Source organism: Durio zibethinus, chromosome 5, assembly GCF_047325235.1.
Source record: "Durio zibethinus cultivar Kanyao isolate XHJ-2024 chromosome 5, ASM4732523v1, whole genome shotgun sequence".
Classification (NCBI taxonomy): Eukaryota; Viridiplantae; Streptophyta; class Magnoliopsida; order Malvales; family Malvaceae; genus Durio; species Durio zibethinus.
In genome coordinates, this window is record NC_143166.1 from 2,274,553 (window position 1) to 2,295,228 (window position 20,676).

At 30.3% G+C, this 20,676-nt stretch overlaps 2 protein-coding genes across 2 annotated transcripts; both read left to right on the plus strand.

Moving 5' to 3' along the window:
• Window positions 1-11,227: 11,227 nt before the first annotated feature.
• On the plus strand, window positions 11,228-11,877 carry LOC149518667 (cytochrome P450 CYP749A22-like). Its single transcript, XM_089761457.1, has 2 exons — window positions 11,228-11,513; window positions 11,602-11,877. The coding sequence occupies exons 1-2, from the start codon at window positions 11,228-11,230 to the stop codon at window positions 11,856-11,858; spliced, it is 543 nt and encodes a 180-aa protein (XP_089617583.1). The 3' UTR covers window positions 11,859-11,877.
• LOC111283162 (cytochrome P450 CYP749A22-like) lies at window positions 11,875-13,646 on the plus strand. Its single transcript, XM_022871596.2, has 3 exons — window positions 11,875-12,144; window positions 12,457-12,835; window positions 12,918-13,646. Exons 1-3 carry the CDS (start codon window positions 11,891-11,893, stop codon window positions 13,356-13,358), a joined length of 1,074 nt encoding a protein of 357 aa, XP_022727331.2. The 5' UTR covers window positions 11,875-11,890; the 3' UTR covers window positions 13,359-13,646.
• Window positions 13,647-20,676: the final 7,030 nt, after the last annotated feature.

Sequence of the window (20,676 nt, forward strand, 5' to 3'; positions counted from 1 at the left end):
GTCAATTCAACAATGAAAGGCAAAAGTTTCTAAGAGGACCAAGAAAATAGCTATGGATCAGATAAATTTGGAAAAGGAACATTAGACCAATGACCCTTTTTACATTTGATTGCTAATTTAACAACCTAGTTATTGGATGTTTCGACTACGCTTGCCTATCTATCTTCTTCTCTTCCTTGAGCAACTGTTACAATATTGCCTCTATAAAGAAAATTCCAAATTTTTATGTTTAATGGATATCACTTGTTTTTTTGCTTCACCTCAACTTCTTGTTCAATTCTTGGAATTGTTTTTCCTCCTCGGACCAAGTGATTTTTGTTTGTGGATATGCAAGAAACTTATCGTTTAATGGTAAAACTTGGATTGGGGGTGTAAATCTTTTCACAAATTATTATGAAGAAACAAGGATCGACCATGTGATCTCAAATATAACCAAGAAGGTTCCAGAGAATCCATATGCAACTGCACACTTCTTTCATTCTTCTTTCACCTATAGTTTCTTTATGTCCCCTGACCTCAAGTTTATTCACCTTCATTTCTACCTTACTTTTTACACTGCCATAGACTAAGTGTCCAAAGCTGAATTCTCTGTCATCTTTGGCAATTAAACATTGTTAAACAATTTTAGCCCTTCTGTAATGGCAAGCATTTTGAAATCACCTTATTTCACTAAAGATTTCCTCTTTAACTTAAAGAAACAGTCTTTGAACATCACCTTTGCTCCATCACCACATATTTCATATGCTTTTGCCTTTCTAAAGCGGATAGAGATTTACTCAATGTCCCTCATATTAGGAAAATGGAGTCTAGCCCCCTGTAATTGATTTTGGACCAATCAAAGGCCATAGGCCTTAGTCTTTCTTTCTACACAGTGCCTTAGCTATTTAATAAAAAGAGGTGGGGTTGTTTTAAGGTGGGGTCACAAACCAAAAAGAAAAAAAAAAGGCAGAAAAAGTGGAAAGAAAAAGAAAAAGGGAGAGTTAGTTGAACGAAAGTCGATCCTTAGTCTGATTGAGCTGAAACTTTGTTAGCAGGTTTATGATTCAGAGTTTTACATTCTGAACGATGAAAATCGGGTTTGAAGCTCTCTAGGAACAAATCCAATGTGTATTTGTTGAGTCACCTATTTGGTGAGATTTCTTCAATTGTCTTTTTAATTGTTGATTAGCTCTAGTTTTAGCTAGAGAAGAACTTGTTATACCCATTATTTAATAGTGAATTTTTTTTTGTAGTCCATGATTTTTCCCTTTACACTAGAGTATTGATATCTCCCATACATCAATCTCTAGAGCAACATAGCATGATTTTGTTGTTTCATCACGAGTATGCCTTAGCCCAACATATGATCATTCAATTCAAGCATTCACACTTAATCAAAATGGACTTTCAAATGTTCTAACGTAGGTCATGGTGAGGAGTCATGAAAGAAATGGATAAAATAGGCTCAAAATATGTGTTTAAAGGGTTTAAAACCAAAGGATCATTTCTCATCATTTGACGAAATTTCATATTTTTCCCTATTCCACATCATCTTATTATTTTTCTTTCTGATTTACCTTATCCCTCACAAAAAGACTCTCATTACTTTACCCCAAATCATGTGTGGCATTCATTTTTCTTTTTTTTTTCTTCTATCTTTGATATATTTTACTATCTTTTACCTCTTTTTTTTCAAAAATGGTCCCCCAGTGTGGAAGGTGATCCTTGGTTAGGGCTCTTTAGAAAAAGAAATCACAATAGGCTCAAAAGAGTAGCAATGAATGATTTTTCAAATAATAAAAGAAATATGGCCATTTTTTCTCTCAAAGGTGAATGCTTTCTTTGAAGATCATTTATTGAACAAAAACAAGCTCATGTATCTTTATAAAAGATTGCACATCTTTAAGACATATTAATTTTACATCTACTAGTAGCTTTTTTTTTTCTTTTTTTGCTCAAATAATCTCTTCAAATCAATGTGAATAAATTCTCAAAATTAGATCTCAAAATTATTGTTGTCATTGTCTAAACATTCATCATTGATAATGGGAATAAAAAGATGTGGCAAATAGTAAAGCATGGAATAATGGCCTTGATGAAAGAGAAAATGTAATGAAATACATCAACTTGTCTTTTATTGAAATGAAAAAAAATGAAATCTTATTGCATAAAAGAAAACCTGGAATGAAAAGCAACATCCAACTAGCCTTAACATTCTTTTCCTTTTTAAAATTATGCCCTTATACAATTAAGTGAAAAATTTTTCTTAACATCTGGCCCCTGATTCATTGTAGCTTTTCAAGTTTTTTCAAATCACACTCATTCTTGATCTTCACTTAAAGCATTGACATTGTGATTGGGTAATGGATTGTTGCTAACATTAGGCGTTGTTATCCCCCTTATATCAAAATTTATCATCCTATCATTGATCAAATGTTGCACTTTATGCTTTAGAGCAATGCAATTTTTAATAGAATGACCAACAATTTCATAGTGGTACTCATAGTAGCTATAGGATCATACCACTTGGGATAGGGTGCTTGAGCAGCTTTAGATGACTGGGGATAATCAAGTAGTTATTATAGAGCTCTCAGTATAACTCCATACAAGTTATGGGCATTGGATCAAATATGAATTTTTCTTGAGTTCTTCGTAGCTCTCATGAACCACTTGTTGGGTTAGCAGGATGAATCTGGAGTCTTACAAAAGGTTGAATGTTAAAGCTCTATATGAGAGTTTAAGGGCTAAAAACGAGCTGGTATGTTGATGGATAAGATGGTTATGAGGTTGGTCAATATGGGCAAGGTGAAGTGTTGTTCACAGCAATACAGTATGGGGAATAACTTTATTATAGATAGGGTTGATATCCCCTGAACCATCTGTCAAAGCTCACGGCTTGAGCTTTAATCTCTTCCCTCTTTTGCACTTTCTTAGTTTCTCCTCCTTCCAACTTGCCATTTTTAATAGCATTCTCAATGATTTTGCCTGAAATCACTATGTCGATAATATTTTTTGTTGCATTCTCTATCATCTTTTCATAACAGAGAGATTTTAAAATGCTGACAAACAATACTGTGGTCTATTTTTCAATCAAAAGAGGCTGCACTTGGGTAGCTATGTCCCTCCACCTCTAGGCATATTCTTTAAATGATTCAGTCACCTTTTTTTTCATGTTCTATAAAGATAGGCATTCAGAGGCTAAGCCTATAATATGTTGGCACTGATTGATGAAGTCATGAATCATATCACTCCAAGAATGAATGTGGGTCCTATCCAACTAGACATACCATCTAACAGTAGAGTTCATATGGTTATCTTGAAAAACATGCATTACTAATTTTTTATTATTAGCATGGGCAGCTATTTTTTGACAATATATAGTAATATGGGTCTTTAGACACTTTGTACCATCATACTTTTCAAACTCTTAAGCCTTAAACTTTAGAGGAATAATCACATCCGAGACTAAACAAAGCCCAGCAACATTTACAAAACCATAAAAACCGATTCCCTCTATGGCTCGTAACCTTTCCTCTAATAAGTTCATTTTTTGTTCAACTTTTGAAGCTTCTAAGGTCTCATTCTCTTTAGTTCTCAGTTTCTCTTTCTTTTCTAGATTATCCAAGTTAAAAATTGATACTGGTTCTACTACTTTCTTAGTAAAGACATGATTTGCATAACTTTAGTACTACTTTGGATTTAAAGCTGATGGTATTCCAGGGTATGTATATCATACCGATATATGTACTACTATGGTAGTGGGTCTTATGTAGATTGGGCTTGATATGACCCAAAACTAAGAGAGTACAAAGGGTCAGCCACCTCTTATGATGGATAGTCCTATAGGCTGGTATTTTCTTTAACATTCTTTTCATTGTTCAACTTATTTAAAGCCTCTAGAATCCTATTCAATTCCCCTTTAAGCTTATCTTGGGCTTTTTCTATCTTTTTGAGATGGTTAAAATCTTCTTGTTCTATCTGTTTGGCTTAAACCCTTGTGTTGTATTGGTGAATAAGGTTTTTACTTGGTGGAGCTATCCTTGAACCTTGAGTACCACAATTATGTCATTATTAAAAATGCTATGCTTTATGTTTGGCATGTTATACATCCTGAGTGGAATGTACATTTCCATGGATGAAATCTAATATAAGAATGATGCAAATGCACAATGTTACATATGACAATGAAAATGATGCATGACATGATAATGCAAATACATGAAGTCAAACAAACAAAATAGTTAGATAAGCAACAAATTGTTCCTTCTTGTGTCTTAAATTCGGGTTACACCTATCAATGGGTAGAAAGGGCTCTATCCTAAGGTTGGCCTTATAAGTATAGATTATATGTAGGGTTAGGTGATTTTGACCACTAAAAGTTCCTAAATTGTTACTTACAATTTCTTCCATCACAAAGTAATAAGGCAGTCCAATCATCACCCATCACAAGCTACTAATGGAAATGATTCAATTTGAGTGAGAGTATTTCACTAGCCATTGTAGAGATTATCATTTCACGAGAGCGTAGATACTTTACTCCCTCATAAGAGGAATGAAGCCTGAGTATAGAGCTCATGTAATGCAAATGCATGCGATAATGGGTGTGAAGAAACATATAGGTTTCATGCCCCAATAAATAAATAAATAAACAAAAAAAAAACATTAGTAAACAAAAAATTACAATTTAAAACCATTAGACCAAATAATAGGATAAATTTAAAAGTTTATGGTTTGACTCTCTATAGCTTCCCTAGTGGAGTCACCAAACTGTCATAATATATAGATTCATAAATCTATAGCTAGACTTAACAAATGGAGTTGCCACCAATCTTTTTTAACTAGGTATGATTGGCCACCTAATGAACCTATCCTTTTAAGGAGCTCTTAAGCTTGACTAAAGATCCCTAAAAGAATATGTTCGGGTCTACTAATCAAAACAGGGTGCGAAAGTTTGATTACATATAGGGAGGTTATAGCACCTCCACATGCCCATCCAAAGGATAGTACCATTTAATTTTAAATTTATCCTAAGGTCTTGATTCTAATGGTTTTAAGTTTTTACGTTCAAATATTGAAAATAATTTTTAAGACTCTCCATCAATCTAGCAGAATTTTTAAAAATATTTTCTCATTTCAAGAGTATTCAAGGATCCCATTTGTTTCCTTGAAAAGGCTCCATCATTAGAAAATCATTTGTTTTGATTTGGTTTTTTTATTTGAAAACATATCGAATTATTACTCCATTTGGGTGAAATTAGAAATGTTTTCCCTTTTAAATTTCTAAAATTTTCACCATTTGGGCCTATTTAGAAATTCTTTTTTATTTCTCTCTTTTTCTTTAAGGAAATAATATGACAATTTTTTTTGAAGTTTCATTTAAATTCTTCCACCATTTGGGACAAATTTAAAAAAATTTCGCACTTAGAGATTTCTTAAAAAATTTACCATTTGAAATTTTTAAGATTCTTATCATTGGATAATTGTCAAATATTTTCAACCAAAATTTTATTTTTTTATATTTTATATTTTTTTCTTTTTTTTTGGATTGAAAAGAAATATTAATTATTGTTATTGAAATTTTATCTAAATTATTCCACCACTTGAGATAAATTTAGACAAAATTTCTCACCTAGAAAATTTTTTAGAAATTTACCATTTGAAATTTCTAAAAATTCCATCATTGGATAATTAATATTTATTCTCAAAATTTTTTATTTTTTTATTTTTTCCCACATTTAATCATGCAAAAAAACCCTAAAAAATAATCAAGCACATAAATAAATAACTAAAATAAATAAAAAATACCAAAAAAATAGAAATGGCTCAGCTTAATGGCTTTGGCGCTGCTCGACTTCAGGCACAGAAGACGGCTTGGGGGACACGGCTTGATGGCTCAGCTTGGCTCAAAAGATCTACTTGTATGTGGGTTGAAAGAAACGGGTTGCGCTCGGGTCGAGTTGACCTAAATAAAAACACGCAGATCCTATGACCATTTAAGGTGAAAATGGCATCGTTTTGAAACAGGTATAAAAGGCCTAATTCCTTCTTTTTCCTTAGATTTCTCTTTTCCCGCTCTTTCTTTTCTTCCCCTTTTCTCTCCATCTCTCTCTAGAACCGAATAAACTTCAGTTGAATCCTTTATTAGATTTTGGAAAATGTCATCAGAATCTGAGTTAGTTCATCGGAAGGTTGCCAAAAAATTCAACTAGTACCAAAAACTTTCAAATTGTGGAAAACCTATCGAAAAATTCATCCGACATCGAAAATGTCACCGTAAAATTCAATCGATATAAAAAAATTCACTAAAAACTAAAAATTTTTGCCAGAATCTAGGAATTTTCTAGATTTTTCAAAAAAAAAATCCTTTTTTTAACCCAAAAAAACTCTGAATTTTTTTTACTGCTTTCTACATTTCTGTGTGATCTACCTTTCTTTGATCTTTATGTGTTTCTCCTTTGTTCCTTTGTGTTTTTGTGTACATGTATGTATAGGATTCTGAGTCTGAGAACTCTAAACAAGAAAAGAGTTCTAATTTTCTCGAAATCCGAACTTCAAATCCTAAATTTATCATAAATTTGATAACTCCGAAGAAATAACCCTAACCAATCCAACCACCTTAAAATTTTTCTATTTTTTTCATTTTTTCTTAATTTTCATAAACAAGTAGAACCCTAGATAGATTGGGGTGTCTACAATGTTCTTTTAACTATACTTTTATGACTTCAACAATAAATTTCAAAATAGAATAAGACTATAATACAATGAAAATTTAAATGCAAAAATGATGGAAATACTAATAATAATTTTGGAAAAAATTTTTTATGTTCAAGTCTTACATAGATTAAAAAATATATCTTTTTGTGAGGATTTGAAATTTGTATTGCAAAAATATTAATCCAAATCAACAAGTTTATAATTACTTACTTGTTAATCAAGTTGTTGCTATATGGATTGAGGAAAACAATTCAAACATTTCATTTGATATCGTAATTCATACTTATTTAGGAATACAATATAAAGTTAAACATTATTTAGATTGTTATGACCCCTTACAACATTTTTTAATCCTTCCAAATAGAGAAGTTCATTAGTATCAAAATATTAAAAAAGTCATTTTAAATGATGGTAATAAGAATGAAGTAATAATTAAAAATATATTATTTTTTGTTTATTAGAGAAACTTTTTTATGAAAAATGCGTAGGTATTCATTGTGAATTAAATATTTTAAAATTATTGTCTATTTAATTTTTATAAATTTTATTTAGTAAATGTCTTTTCATTACTTTTATCATATATATAACAAAAGTTTTACATAAAACTATATATTTAAAGATAGAAACATAAGAAAAATTTTATTACCTCCATTAGTGATAGAACATTTCAAAAATTTTAATATTTGATATGCAATTTTACTTTGCTAATAGTTTTGAAAACACATACACTAATAATTCAATGAAATCATCAATGAAATTTATCTTAATATGTATTATTTTACCACAAACGAAAAAATTTAAAGAATATTTTTAAAATATTGACTTAATATGTATTTGTATATATTTATTTAATTTAGTTTTAATATTTGCATTAGTATAAAAAGTTATTATTTTAACTTATTATTACTTGCTAAATCATTGATAGTAAATTAAGAACATTTACTCATATTTTTTAAGTTATTTATACTTAAACCTTTTCTTCTTTCTTTCTTTCCTTTACAAATTACATTTTCTAATATACATGTGATATACACAAATCAATGATAATATCGTAATAAATAATTAATAGCTTAGTAATTAATCATTGACAACTTAAATATAATTATTATAATTTAGTAATAATTATCGATAACTTAACAGTAAATTAATGATAACTTAATAGTAGATTAATGATATTTTAATAGTCAATAATTGATAACTTTTTATTAAATCAGTAATAATACAATAATAAATGCATAATACCTTAATGGTAAATTAATCATAATATAATTGTAAATGTATAACAACATAGCACTAAATCAAGGATAACTTAATAAAAAATAAGTAATAACTTAGTAGTTAATTATTGATAAGTTAGTAATAAATCAATGATACTTAATAGTAAATTAGTGATAATTTAATAGTAAATCAATTTTAATTTAATAATAATTAATTTATAGTAGTAAATCATAAACAAATTAGTAGTAAATCAATTATAAATTAGAAGTAAATAATTGATAATTTAGTAGTTAACCATTGAAAATTTAAAAGTAAATCAGTATAACTTAATAGTAAATCATTGATAATATAAAAGTTAATTAGTGATAACTTAATAGTAAATCATTCATAATTTAATATTAATCAATAATAATTTGATGGTGAATCATTGATAATTTAATGGTAAATTGACGATAATTTTGTAATAAATAATTAAAATTTAAGTAGTAAATTAGTGACAATATAATACTAAATACAAAAAAATATAATAGTAAATTATTAATAATTTAGTAGTAAATCATTAATAACATAGTAGTAAATTATTAATAACTTTGTTATAAATCAGTGATAATTTTGTAAAAAATTAGTTAATCATTAATAAGTATTTAGTAAATTATTAATAAATTAGTAATAAATCAATTATAATTTTATAATAAATTATCAATAACTTAGCAATAAATCACCAATAATTTAATGATAAATCATTCATAACTTAATCACAAATCATTCATAAATTAGTAGTAAATAATTGATAACTAAATAGTAAATAATTAATAACTTAGTAGTAAATAACTGATAATTTAATTATTAATCATCGATAACTTTCTTTATTTTTAAACTTGGTAGGGATTAAACCCTGATTACTATCAGAAATGATAGCAAAACTTTTATTTTTGAGTTAAGATAAACCTACTATAAATTTATTCAATAAAAAAATTAGTAAAAAATTTTTTAATTTGAATAAAATAATAATGTTATTATATAAAATGAACATTATCTCATATATTATTGGTGGATTTTTAAATTTCATATTTCATAGTTATAAATTTACAACAACATATTGGTAAATTAATAATAGGTTAATAAAAAAATAAGTGATAACTTAGTGGTTAATAATTGATAACCTAATAATAAATTAATGATAGCTTAATAGTAAATTGGTGATAATGTAATAGTCAATCAGTTTCAGTTTAATAGTAATTAATTAATAAACTTAGTAGTAAATAATAAATAACTTACTAATAAATCAATAATAATTGTGTTATTAATCAATGAAAACTTAAAAGTAAATCAATATAATTTAGTAATAGTTAATCATCAATAACTTAGTAGTTAATCATCAACAACTTAATATTAAATTATGGATAATTTAATATAAATTGGTTATAATTTGATAATGAGTCATGATTAATTTAGTAATAAATTTACGATAATTTTTTAGTAAATAATAAAAAACTTAAATAGTAAATCAATCATAATAGTAAATCACTAATAATTTAGTTGTAAATCAATAATAATTTAGTAGTAAATTAATTAATCATTGATAATTTTGTAGTAAATTATAGATAAATTAATAGTAAATCAGTTGCAATTTTATAACAAATCATTAGCAATTTAATAGTAAATTATCAACAATTTAATAGTAAACCAGCTGTAAATTAGTAACAAATTATTCACAAATTAGTAGTAAATCAATGTTAATTTGTAATAAATTATTGATAATTTAGCTGTATATCATTAATAGTAGTAAATCGTTGGTAACATAATAGTAAATCAATAATAACTTAATTATTAATTACTAATAAATTTTTTATAATTAAAGTTGGCAAGAATTGAACTCGGTTACTAATAGAAACGGAATTAAAAATTTCATCTTGGGAGGTTAAGATAAACATACCATAAATCTATTTAATAAAAAACTTAATGAAAAAATTATAAATTAGAATGAAACAATAATGTTATTATATAAACAAAAATTTATCTTATACTAGAACTAAACTCATACTTTCCTACTAAAATCTATTGTTAAATATATGATAACACAAATTTTATCAATAATTATAAAAAATATATCATAAATTACCAAAACATTTTACTAAAATTTTATCAAAGATTACCAAAATTGTATCAATGGTTACTAAAATTGTATCGGTAATTACCAAAATTATATCATAAGTTACCAAAATTATATTGAAGTTATTAAAAATTTATCAACAGTTATCAAATTTTACATATATTATATCAATTAAAATTAAATTATTAGTATTTATTATTGTTATTATTATAGTATAAAAAATTATTTATTGACATGAATTTCTAAAGATAAGAATTACTCGTGCATTATGCACGTATCAACTTCTAAATTATAATCTAATGTCTATAATCAGCTAACAAAATTCTAAAAATGACATCAAAATGTTACTAAAACTTTGACAAAAATTACCAAAATTGTATCAATGATTATCAAAATTATATCTATTGTTACCAAAATTATATCATAAGTTACCAAAATTGTATTGAAGTTACCAAAAATTTATCAAAAGTTATCAAATTTTACTTATATTATATCAAAATTAAAATTAAATTATTTGTATTTATTAGTATTAATATTATTATAGTATAAAAAATCATTTACTGACATAAATTTCTAAAAATCAAAACTACATGTGTATTATGCACGTATCAACTTCAAAACTATAATTTAATTTATAAAGTCAGCTGACAAGATTCTAGAAATAACATTAAAATGTTACCAAAATTTTGACAAAAATTACCAAAATTGTATCAACTGTTACCAAAATTATATCATAAATTATCAAAATTGTATTGAAGTTACCAAAACTTTATCAAAAGTTATCAAATTTTACTTATATTATATCAAAATTAAAATTAAATTATTTGTATTTATTATTATTAATATTATTATAGTATAAAAAATCATTTATTGACATGAATTTCTAAAAATAGAAACTACACCTGTATTATGTACGTGTCAATGTTTAAAATATAATCTAATTTATAGAATAGGCTAACAAGATTCTAGAAATGACATCAGTTAATAATGGAAGAAAATTTTGAATTTTCATTTTATTTTATTTTCTTGTTTCCTTCTGATTCCTTTCTGATTAAATTTTATTATACAATTCTATCAAAAAAATCCAAATGAAGCCAAAAGCGGCCTTCTAAAGCATCAGTCTTCAGCTCATAAAAGCTTGTATAAAAGGGGAATTAATGTTTAGTTCATAAAAACATCTGAATTCATTGTTAAGAGACGAAAATGAATTCCACAGCAAAGTTTTTAATCCTTCTCACAAGTTTTTTGTGCCTGTTTCTCCTCATCACTCTATTCAAATTCCTTCACAAATATTGGTGGATACCTTTCCGCATACAGTACGCACTGAGTTTACAGGGAATCAAAGGACCTCCTTATGAATTCATCCATGGAAACAGCAAAGCATCTGTCCAATTCAGGAAAGAAGCATTCAGCAAACCCATGGCTGCCTTGACTCATGATATATTTCCGAGGGTGCTGCCTCATTTTTACTCCTGGATCAACATATATGGTGAGATAATTCCGATGTTTTTCACATGGAATATGTTTCTAACTTCAAATAAAAAAAAATGAACCCTTTTTTTTTGTTCTTTTATTAGGGAAGAATTATCTTACCTGGGAAGGAACTCGAGCTCAACTGGTAATTTCAGAACCAGAACTAGTCAAAGAGGTTCTGAAAAATATTGAAGGATCTTTTCCGAAAACGAAGTTTAAAAACTTTATCTATAAGATACTCGGGGACGGGCTTGTGGCAGCCGAAGGTGAAAAATGGGCCAGGCAAAGGAAGTTGGCAAATCATGCTTTTCATGGGGAGAGCTTAAAAGTAAAACTTCGAACAAAGTCTATTTTGTACTGACATTTAAGAGTTATGAATTAGTTTCTTACAGAATGGATGGTTGTGTTTGGCAGAGCATGAATCCAGCAATAATTGCTGCCATTGAGACAATGCTAGAGAAGTGGAAAGGCCGAGAAGGGAAAGAGATCGAAGTGTTTGAACAATTCAGGTTACTGACTTCAGAAGTTATATCTAGAACAGCTTTTGGTAGCAGTTACTTGGAAGGGGAGAAGATTTTTCAAATGTTGATTAAATTATCAGTACTTGCTAGCAGAAATCTTCATAAATCTCGGATTCCTGGCATCAGGTAAGTTAATTTGTAACATTCCAACCTCACGTTGAGATATTATAAAGATCTGCTATAATATATGCAAATATTTAAATCCATAATATTTTTGTGAGATAAAATCACCAAACTTTCAAGTCAAATTGAATAATATCTTGGTTAGGTGCGGTCTTCACATGATTAATCTAGACTCCGGAGTTTGCCCCTGATTTCCAAATAGAAAGGAAATACCTAGAAGTCACTTGAGTGTAAAATCTGAAATATGATCCCGAAGGATTTAGTTTTTCTCCTTTTTTCCTTGTATATGGCTTATACCTTTGTTTGCTTTTGCAGCAAGATTTGGAAAACTACGGATGAAATAGAATCAGAAAAGCTTGCTAAAGGAATACATGAATGTGTGATGGAAATGGTTAAGAAAAGGGAAGAGAAAATAGTGACTGGAGAAGCGGACAGTTTCGGCAGTGATTTTCTAGGATTACTTGTCGATGCTTTTCACGATTCGGATGAGAAAAACAGGCTCTCCGTAGAAGACTTAGTAGATGAGTGCAAAACATTCTACTTTGCTGGACAAGAAACCACTAATTCCTTGCTCGTATGGACAGTCCTGCTTTTAGCAATCCATACAGATTGGCAAGAGAAAGCAAGACGAGAGGTGATCGAGGTATTTGGTGACAAAAATCCTCATTCTGAAGGCATTTCCAAACTAAAAACTGTAAGCAAAACCGCAATCTCAGACTATTTCAATAGCGTGCATTACCAGCATTTAATAAATTATAAATTTATTTTGCTCACAGATGAACATGATCATCAATGAAACCCTGAGATTGTATCCTCCTGTATCTGCCATATCTAGAAATGTTGCAAGAGACGTTCAATTGGGAAAGCTCATTATTCCTGTTAATATGGTGGTTATAATCCCGATCATAGCACTTCACCATGACCCTCAACTATGGGGTGATGATGCGCATCTTTTCAAACCAGAGAGATTTGCAGAAGGTATTGCCAAAGCTACCAAATACAATGCAGCTGCATTCATTCCCTTCTCATTGGGACCTCGATCATGCGTGGGTATGAGCTTTGCAACCACAGAAACAAAGACTGCTCTCTCAATGATCCTACAACGCTACTCTATTACTCTCTCCCCAGCCTATATTCATGCGCCATTTCCTCAACTTATGGTTCAGCCACAACATGGACTTCAAATAATGCTTCATTCTCTACAGAGTGATGCCTGAAGTTTTTTAATGCAATAGCTGCTTCTATTAGTGTCCAAGACGGTAAAATATTCATAATAAGTAAGAAACAGTTTTAAATAATGGTGTGATCAATGCACACAGAGTTCTTACCTGCCATTTTTGGCTCCTAATTATGTATCAATTCAAGTTTTTAAATTGGGTGATCCTTGACATGCTGTCAGAGCCTTTCAGTTTTAAATAATTTGTATCTCTTTTCCATATTTCTTGGCTACTTACTGGTGTAGGGAACCGGGTAACTGGTGGATTTGTCCACTACTGTATCCAAAATGCCAGTTGCATGGCAGTTGCAGCAAGAAGGAAAAGCAAAAAACTTGGAGGTTATTTGATCACCACTAAGCTGCGTAAGGATTTCTGGCTCTTAGCTTAAACAAAACAGCATTATTTTTTTAATTAGCCTTCAACTCTTTTCAACAAAGGGGATTCTAATCTTACTCCAGAATATATGTGATTTTCCTAGTGTTATTGTTAGTAAGTAATACTATTAAAGTCAAAGGAAAAAGAGGGTTTGGTGTGTGAATGAAAAAGTTTGTGTCATTGTTGATGGCCCTGGATTATGGCTAAGGGAAAGACAATTGGGTCCCTTGACCCCTTTAGGATCTCTTCCGGTGCTACAGTGGCCTAAAAGAAGCAGATGATTCAACAACTTTTGTTTTTTTGGAACTCATACCTGAATCTGCAAAACTCCATAACCGTATCAAGCATGGTTATACTTAGAATAATTTGGCCTTCTGACATGGCTTCTGCTTGAATCATGCAACGTTTTCTTATCAGCTGTTTTGCAATATAAGTGCTTTCAATCTGATTAACTGGTAAATTTTGTGTGATATTGCCATGTCTGTAGACCAACTCATTCAAAAAAGGCCATTTCAAAGGGGGGATTGACAACCAAATTAACCTTGTACGCTAGAATGTTCATGATATAAATGATAAAGATTTCTAGAAATTAGAATTCAAATTTTAGCATATTCAACTATCAAAAATAAAATCTCATTTTTTAAAAAAATTATTGATCAAGATCCTCTACAATACTACATCAAATTTGCAAAATTAAAGTTCACATATTCTTTGATCTTTTCTAGATTTCAAAAGAATAAACCATTTTGTTTTCAAACATTTAGAGTTTTTTCTAATATTTTATGTATTATTATTATTTTTTATTTCTTTACATTGTGATGTTCTAAACTATTAAACACAATATTGAAATTTTTCTTAAAATTAAAGTAAAAAAAGGGAAATAAAAGAAGTGAAGTGATGTGAAATTAAATGCGAATATTTGTTTTAAAATGAAAGAAGTGAAATAGTATAAAAAACAAAAAAAAAAAGGAGATACATAAGCATATGCATGAGAACTAAGTAATGACAACTAAGTAAGAACACATAATTCTTTTTCTTTTTCTTGTTCTCTGCCTTTTTAATAATAAGAATGTAGAAAGAATTGAATTCACTAATTTTTTGGCCAATCAATTCACTAATTCAAGCCGTATTTAAATCTTTTATATACACAATTAGCAGTAAAGGTGCATAGAAACAATAGGCAAATTGTATATATTTCTTATGGTTCTATCAACTATAACATTGTCATTATTTAAAATTTTCAAGTAAAAGATTGTTAAGGGGATATAATGGTCAAAAGGGCATAGTGGTCTTTTCTCCTCCTTCAATCTTCAGCAAACAACTAAAGGTATCTTGGTCATTTGTGCCAACTTGACATGTCAGGTCGGTCTGACATCTCCAGTGCTACCTCAGCTCGGCCCTATCCTAATTGTCCCTTTTTTGTCCCCCTTAACTTACCTATAAATATGGAAACTCAAGCACCATAAAGTGAAGTTCATATAACTCATATATTTCCCTTTTTCCTGCTTTCTCACTTTTTTTTTTGACCTGATCCTTACTGACTTGTACGTCATAGTGCAAATGCAAGAAATACCCCTTACCTTTTCCTCTAATCGTTCTTCCTTTTTGCATCTACAAGAATACCCTCAATTTGGAGCTTGGCACCAACATTTGACGTGTCAGGTATGGACTCTAACATTTTTACATTAACCGAGCACAAAACAATACCACTAAGAAAAATAACCCAAAAGGAAGTAGAGACAACGACTTTACTGGAACAAAAACTCACTAAAGCCAGCATTCTGTTTACCCACCTCAACCACAGGGGGGCAACCATAGAGCAATTTCAAGCCTAGACTAAGCACATATAAGCCCTTAAACAGATGTTGCAAACTATAACCTCACCACAAGTTTCTAAAATGCTAGATTTAGTCACATCGGATCGACAAGCTATTGACGAGTAATTGAGCTACGAAAAGACGAAAGCCTCTTTGGCCTTCAGAGAAGAACAACACACCAATCTGACTCCTCACCACCCCGACCACAATTCTACACATGCCACAACCTAAAAATTAAAATAAATAGACCATGAACTCTAACCAAACAGAGATTTGAAAGCTCGAATGCTGGCCATAGAGAAAAAATTGAAAACAAAACCAGCAGCATTTAAGGATAAGCTCAAATTTTTGGAGACCACACCCTTTACCGAAGAGATTGATAGAGCCATACCTCCTAAAGGATTCAAAATGTTGACCTTGGATACATAGGATGGTACTTCTGACGCCTTTGATCATTTAGAACTTTATAAAACTAACATGATGATACAAGGACAGATAAGGCTCTAATGTGCAAGGTTTTGGCCATACTTTGAAAGGTGTAGCTCTATCTTGGTATAACAATCTAGAGCTGAGGTCGATCACTACTTTCAAGAAACTTATCCACTTATTCTTGTCTAAATTTGTGAATAGCTGAAAAGTTAAGAAAACAACCTTAAGCTCATGTCAATTCATCAAAAGTGAAATGAAACTTTAAAAAGCTATGTCACATATTTTAACATGAAAACTTTACAGCTCAAGACCTAGAATAAACGGTTGCTATGGTCGCATTGAATAGTGGATTTAATGATAAGGAGTACCACTTAAAGTTGACATTGTCGCTGAAGCCACCTAAAACTCTAACCAATGCCTACTAATAACAGAGAAATATATCAATGCTAAAGCTACAATGAAAACAAACCGAGATGAGAAAGGCTTATCCCCCTTCTTTGGTTGTAAAAAAAGTAAGGAATTATACAATCCTCCCCTAAAAGAAAGACAACATAGGGTTCAAAGCCCTAGATAAGAAAAAAGGTACACTACATTAAATACCTCCCATGAAAGGATTCTGATGCAAATAAAAAAAAATCCCAACCTTAAATAGCCTAAACCACTAAGACAGAACACAAGGCAGGATCCGACAAAAAGATGCACCTTCCACTAAGATATCAACCATAATACAGAAGATTGTGTCGACCCTAAAAATAAAATTAAAGTTCTGATAAAACAAGGTCAACTAAAAAGATTTATTGGGTAGAGAAGACAAAACCAGTTTATAAAAGACTATAAAAATGACCACAGAGCACCCACCTAAGATAAAAAAAAGAAAGATCAAATCAAAAAAAAAATGCCAAAGAGGAAGAGCTAAATCAAAAAAAGAGCTGAGCTGATAATAGCAAGCTAATCAATGGGGTGATTAATGTGATCACAAGAGGTAGCTCCACCTCAATAAAAAAGAAGTTGAACCTAGACTCGATAATGGTAATAGACACCTTAACTAAGAAAAAAAAGGCTAGAAAAATGAGCTAATCTTGTTCAACTCGAAAGATTTGGAGGGGATCCAAATCCACATAATGATGCCATAGTGATTAAAGTCTTGGTCTACAATTATATGGTCAAGAGAATCTTATTTGACAATAGAAGTTCGACTGACGTTATATACTATGGCTATTTTAAGAAAATAGGGTTTAATGAAGATCAATTGACGTCAATCATCACAACATTAGTGGGATTTAGAAATGAACAGGTGCCAATAAGAGAAACCATCAAGCTTTCAATCTCTTTGAGAATAAAGCCAAATATGATTACCTTGATTGTAGAATTCATAGGAGTAGATATCACATCTACCTACAACATGATATTAGGTCAACCTAGCCAGCCTATTATGCGGCTCTTAGGCTCAATTCCTCACTTGAAATTGAAATTTCCAACACTTCAGAGGTAAAAAAAGTTCAAAGAAACTAGTCTATAGCACAATAATATTATGTTACAATGATGAAGGGTAAGATTGGAAAGCAAACAGGTAGCTCGGCCAATACCAAGGTAGAAAACAAAGAGGACTGACATAAAAAGTTGACAAAAAGTAAAAAATCGACAACAAGAGCACAAAACGTATAAGCAATTTGAGAGAAATGTGTTTTTAAGCAGCTCTGAGCTCTTAAGCTCTACAAAAGTTTAATTTTGTTCTATTTTTTGAATTTCCTAAGACAATAACAGAAGCGATCAAGCTATTAAGTCGACGTAAAAAATTAATGTTACTTGGATCGAGCTAACACATCGGTTAAAATACAACATTAAATGAAAAATGTACTTCACTTCTAATAATACGGTCAATAAGTTGCTTAATATATTAATTGTCACATTAGGATCTATTTTCGTAGAAAATGATCTAGACCTAATGGAATAAAAAAAGATAATCAATAAAAAATCAAACTCGGATGTAAATCGACCCAAGCTAACTGAGGACCTCATGACAATTCAATTTTGGAATAACATTCCTAAAAAATACATATAGATTGGAGCCAAGCTCCAGCAAAAGAACCAATTGATTCAACTTATAAAAAATAATGCCAACCTATTTGCCTGGACACTATCCAATATGCCCAAAATCAATATCGAAATAATGATTCATATGCTGCATACTAATCTCGAGGTCAAACCAGTTTGACAAAAGAAAAGAACTTTTACCCTTGAAAAATAATAGAACATCGAGGAAGAGGTCAACAAATTATTACAAGCTAACTTTATCAATGAGGTCTATTACCTTGAATGGATAGCCAATGTAGTCATGGTCAAAAAGCACAATAAAAAATGAAGAATGTGCATGGACTTCACCGACCTAAATAAAGCCTATCTGAAAAATAACTTCTTTCTCCCTAGCATAGATCGACTGGTAAATGATAGTGCCAAACATGGCCTCATTAGCTTTATGGATGCTTATTCCAACTACAATTAGATTAAATGTTCAAAAAAAATAAGAATAAAATAGCCTTTATTACTGAGAATGACTTTTACTACTACAAGATCATGCCCTTTAGATTGAAAAATGCAAAAGCGACTAACCAAAGGCTGGTCAACAAAGTATTCAAAGACCAAATCAACCACAATGTGGAGGTATATGTAGATGATATGATAGTCAAGAGCAAAAGTTTGACTGAACATCTAGAAAATCTTAGAAAAATTTTTAATACTTTGAGAAAGTATAATATGAGGCTTAACCCGAGTAAATATGCTTTTAGGGTTACTTTGGGCAAGTTTTTTGGCTGCATCATCAACCAAAAAGGGATAGAGGTAAACCTCGAGAGGGTTTAGGCAATCTTAGAAATAAAGATACTGACCTCAGTAAAAGAGTTACAAAGGTTAATAAGTAGAATAGCCACTCTCAGTCAATTCATATCCAAATTAGTAAAATAATGCCTATCGTTCTTCAAGATTTTCAAAAATATTTTTAACTTCAGATGGACTAAACAATGCAAAAAAGCTTTTAATGAACTCAAAGAATTCTTATCCTTCTTGCCTATCCTCTCTAAACTAAGGACTGGCAAAACACTGCACTTATACTTGACCAACACAAATCAGGTTGTCAACTCAGTTTAGTGTAAGAAGAAGAGAGAAAACAATGATCAATCTATTTTGTAAGTAAAGTATTAACAGGTCCTGAAGTTAACTACAATAGTATAAAGAAACTGGCCTACGCCATGTTCTTTTTGGCTAAGAAACTCAGACCATACTTCTAGGCCCACACAATCTACATCTTGACCCATTAACCATTAAGACAAGTTTTACAGAAGCTTAAAATGTCAGAAAGGCTAACCAAATAGGTAGTGGGGCTCAACGAATTTGATCTACACTTTTTGTCTAAAACGGTATTAAAATCACAAGTGCTAGCTGACTTCATAGTAAAGTGCACCTCAACATATTGTAGGGACGATCATAAGAAAATTAAAAAACTTCAAATAAAGATGATTGGAAGCTATTTGTTGATGAATCTGCTACAAGCTAGGATAAAAAAGTTAATCTTATTCTGATCAGTTCAAAAGGGCTATATATGCCTTAAGATTCAAGTTCAAAACATCCAACAGTGAAGTAGAATATGAGGCCCTGATAACCGGTCTAAGGTTGGCAATCAAACTAAATGTTCAATACATAACCACTTATAATGACTCTTAATTAGTGGTCAATCAAGTAAATGGGGAGTTCAAGGCTCGAAAAGATGAAATTCAAAAATACCTTAACAAAACACTAGCCTTGATAGTTGACTTAAAGAAAGTTAAGGTGAAAAAGATACCAAGATTAGAAAATTCAATAGTAAACTCCCTATCCAAGTTAGCTTTAAGAGCAGTAATGGGAAGCTTGGACCAAGTTCTAGTAGATGAACTAGTGCATAAAAACACCAAGGATAAGCTTATAGGATAAAACATAGAGAAAAAAACTCGGATGACGTCAATCAAAGCATTCTTGACCATAAAAGTGTTACCCAATGAAAAAGTCCAAGCTAAGAAACTGATGAGAAAAAAACCCCAGTACATGATGACCATAAGAAAATTGTATAGGGGATCTTTGAACCTATCCTACCTAAGATGTGTGGATGAAGAAAAGGGAAAGCATGTCCCACAAGAAATCCACGAAAGAATATGTGAAAATCAACTCAAACTTCAACCTTTGGCTTATAAAGTGCTGAGATAGGGCTATTATTGGCCTCCATTAGAAGGGATGCAATCAAACTAGTGAAAAAATGCAACAAATGTCAAAGGTTTACCCATGTGTAACATCTTTCCTCAATCGAGCTCAGTTTTATCATCAGCTTATGGCCCTTCATGCAATAAGGAATAGACATCCTTGGACCATTCACCTCGATTACAAGTCAGAAGTGCAAATCAAGAAGTTTGTGTAAAAAAATATAGTCTGAAGATTCGGTCTACCTCAGTTCATAATAACAGACAATGGTAAACAATTTAATAATCCAAGGTTCAAATAATGGTGCTCAAATCTTCACATCAACCTCAGGTTCATGCCCGTTGTCGATTTTCAATCCAAAGGGCAAGCTAAAGTTATAAATAAGATAATACTAGAAGCTCTGAAAAATAAGCTTGACACAATAAAAGAGAAATGGGTTGACAACTATTATGAGTTCTGTGGTCCCTGAGGAT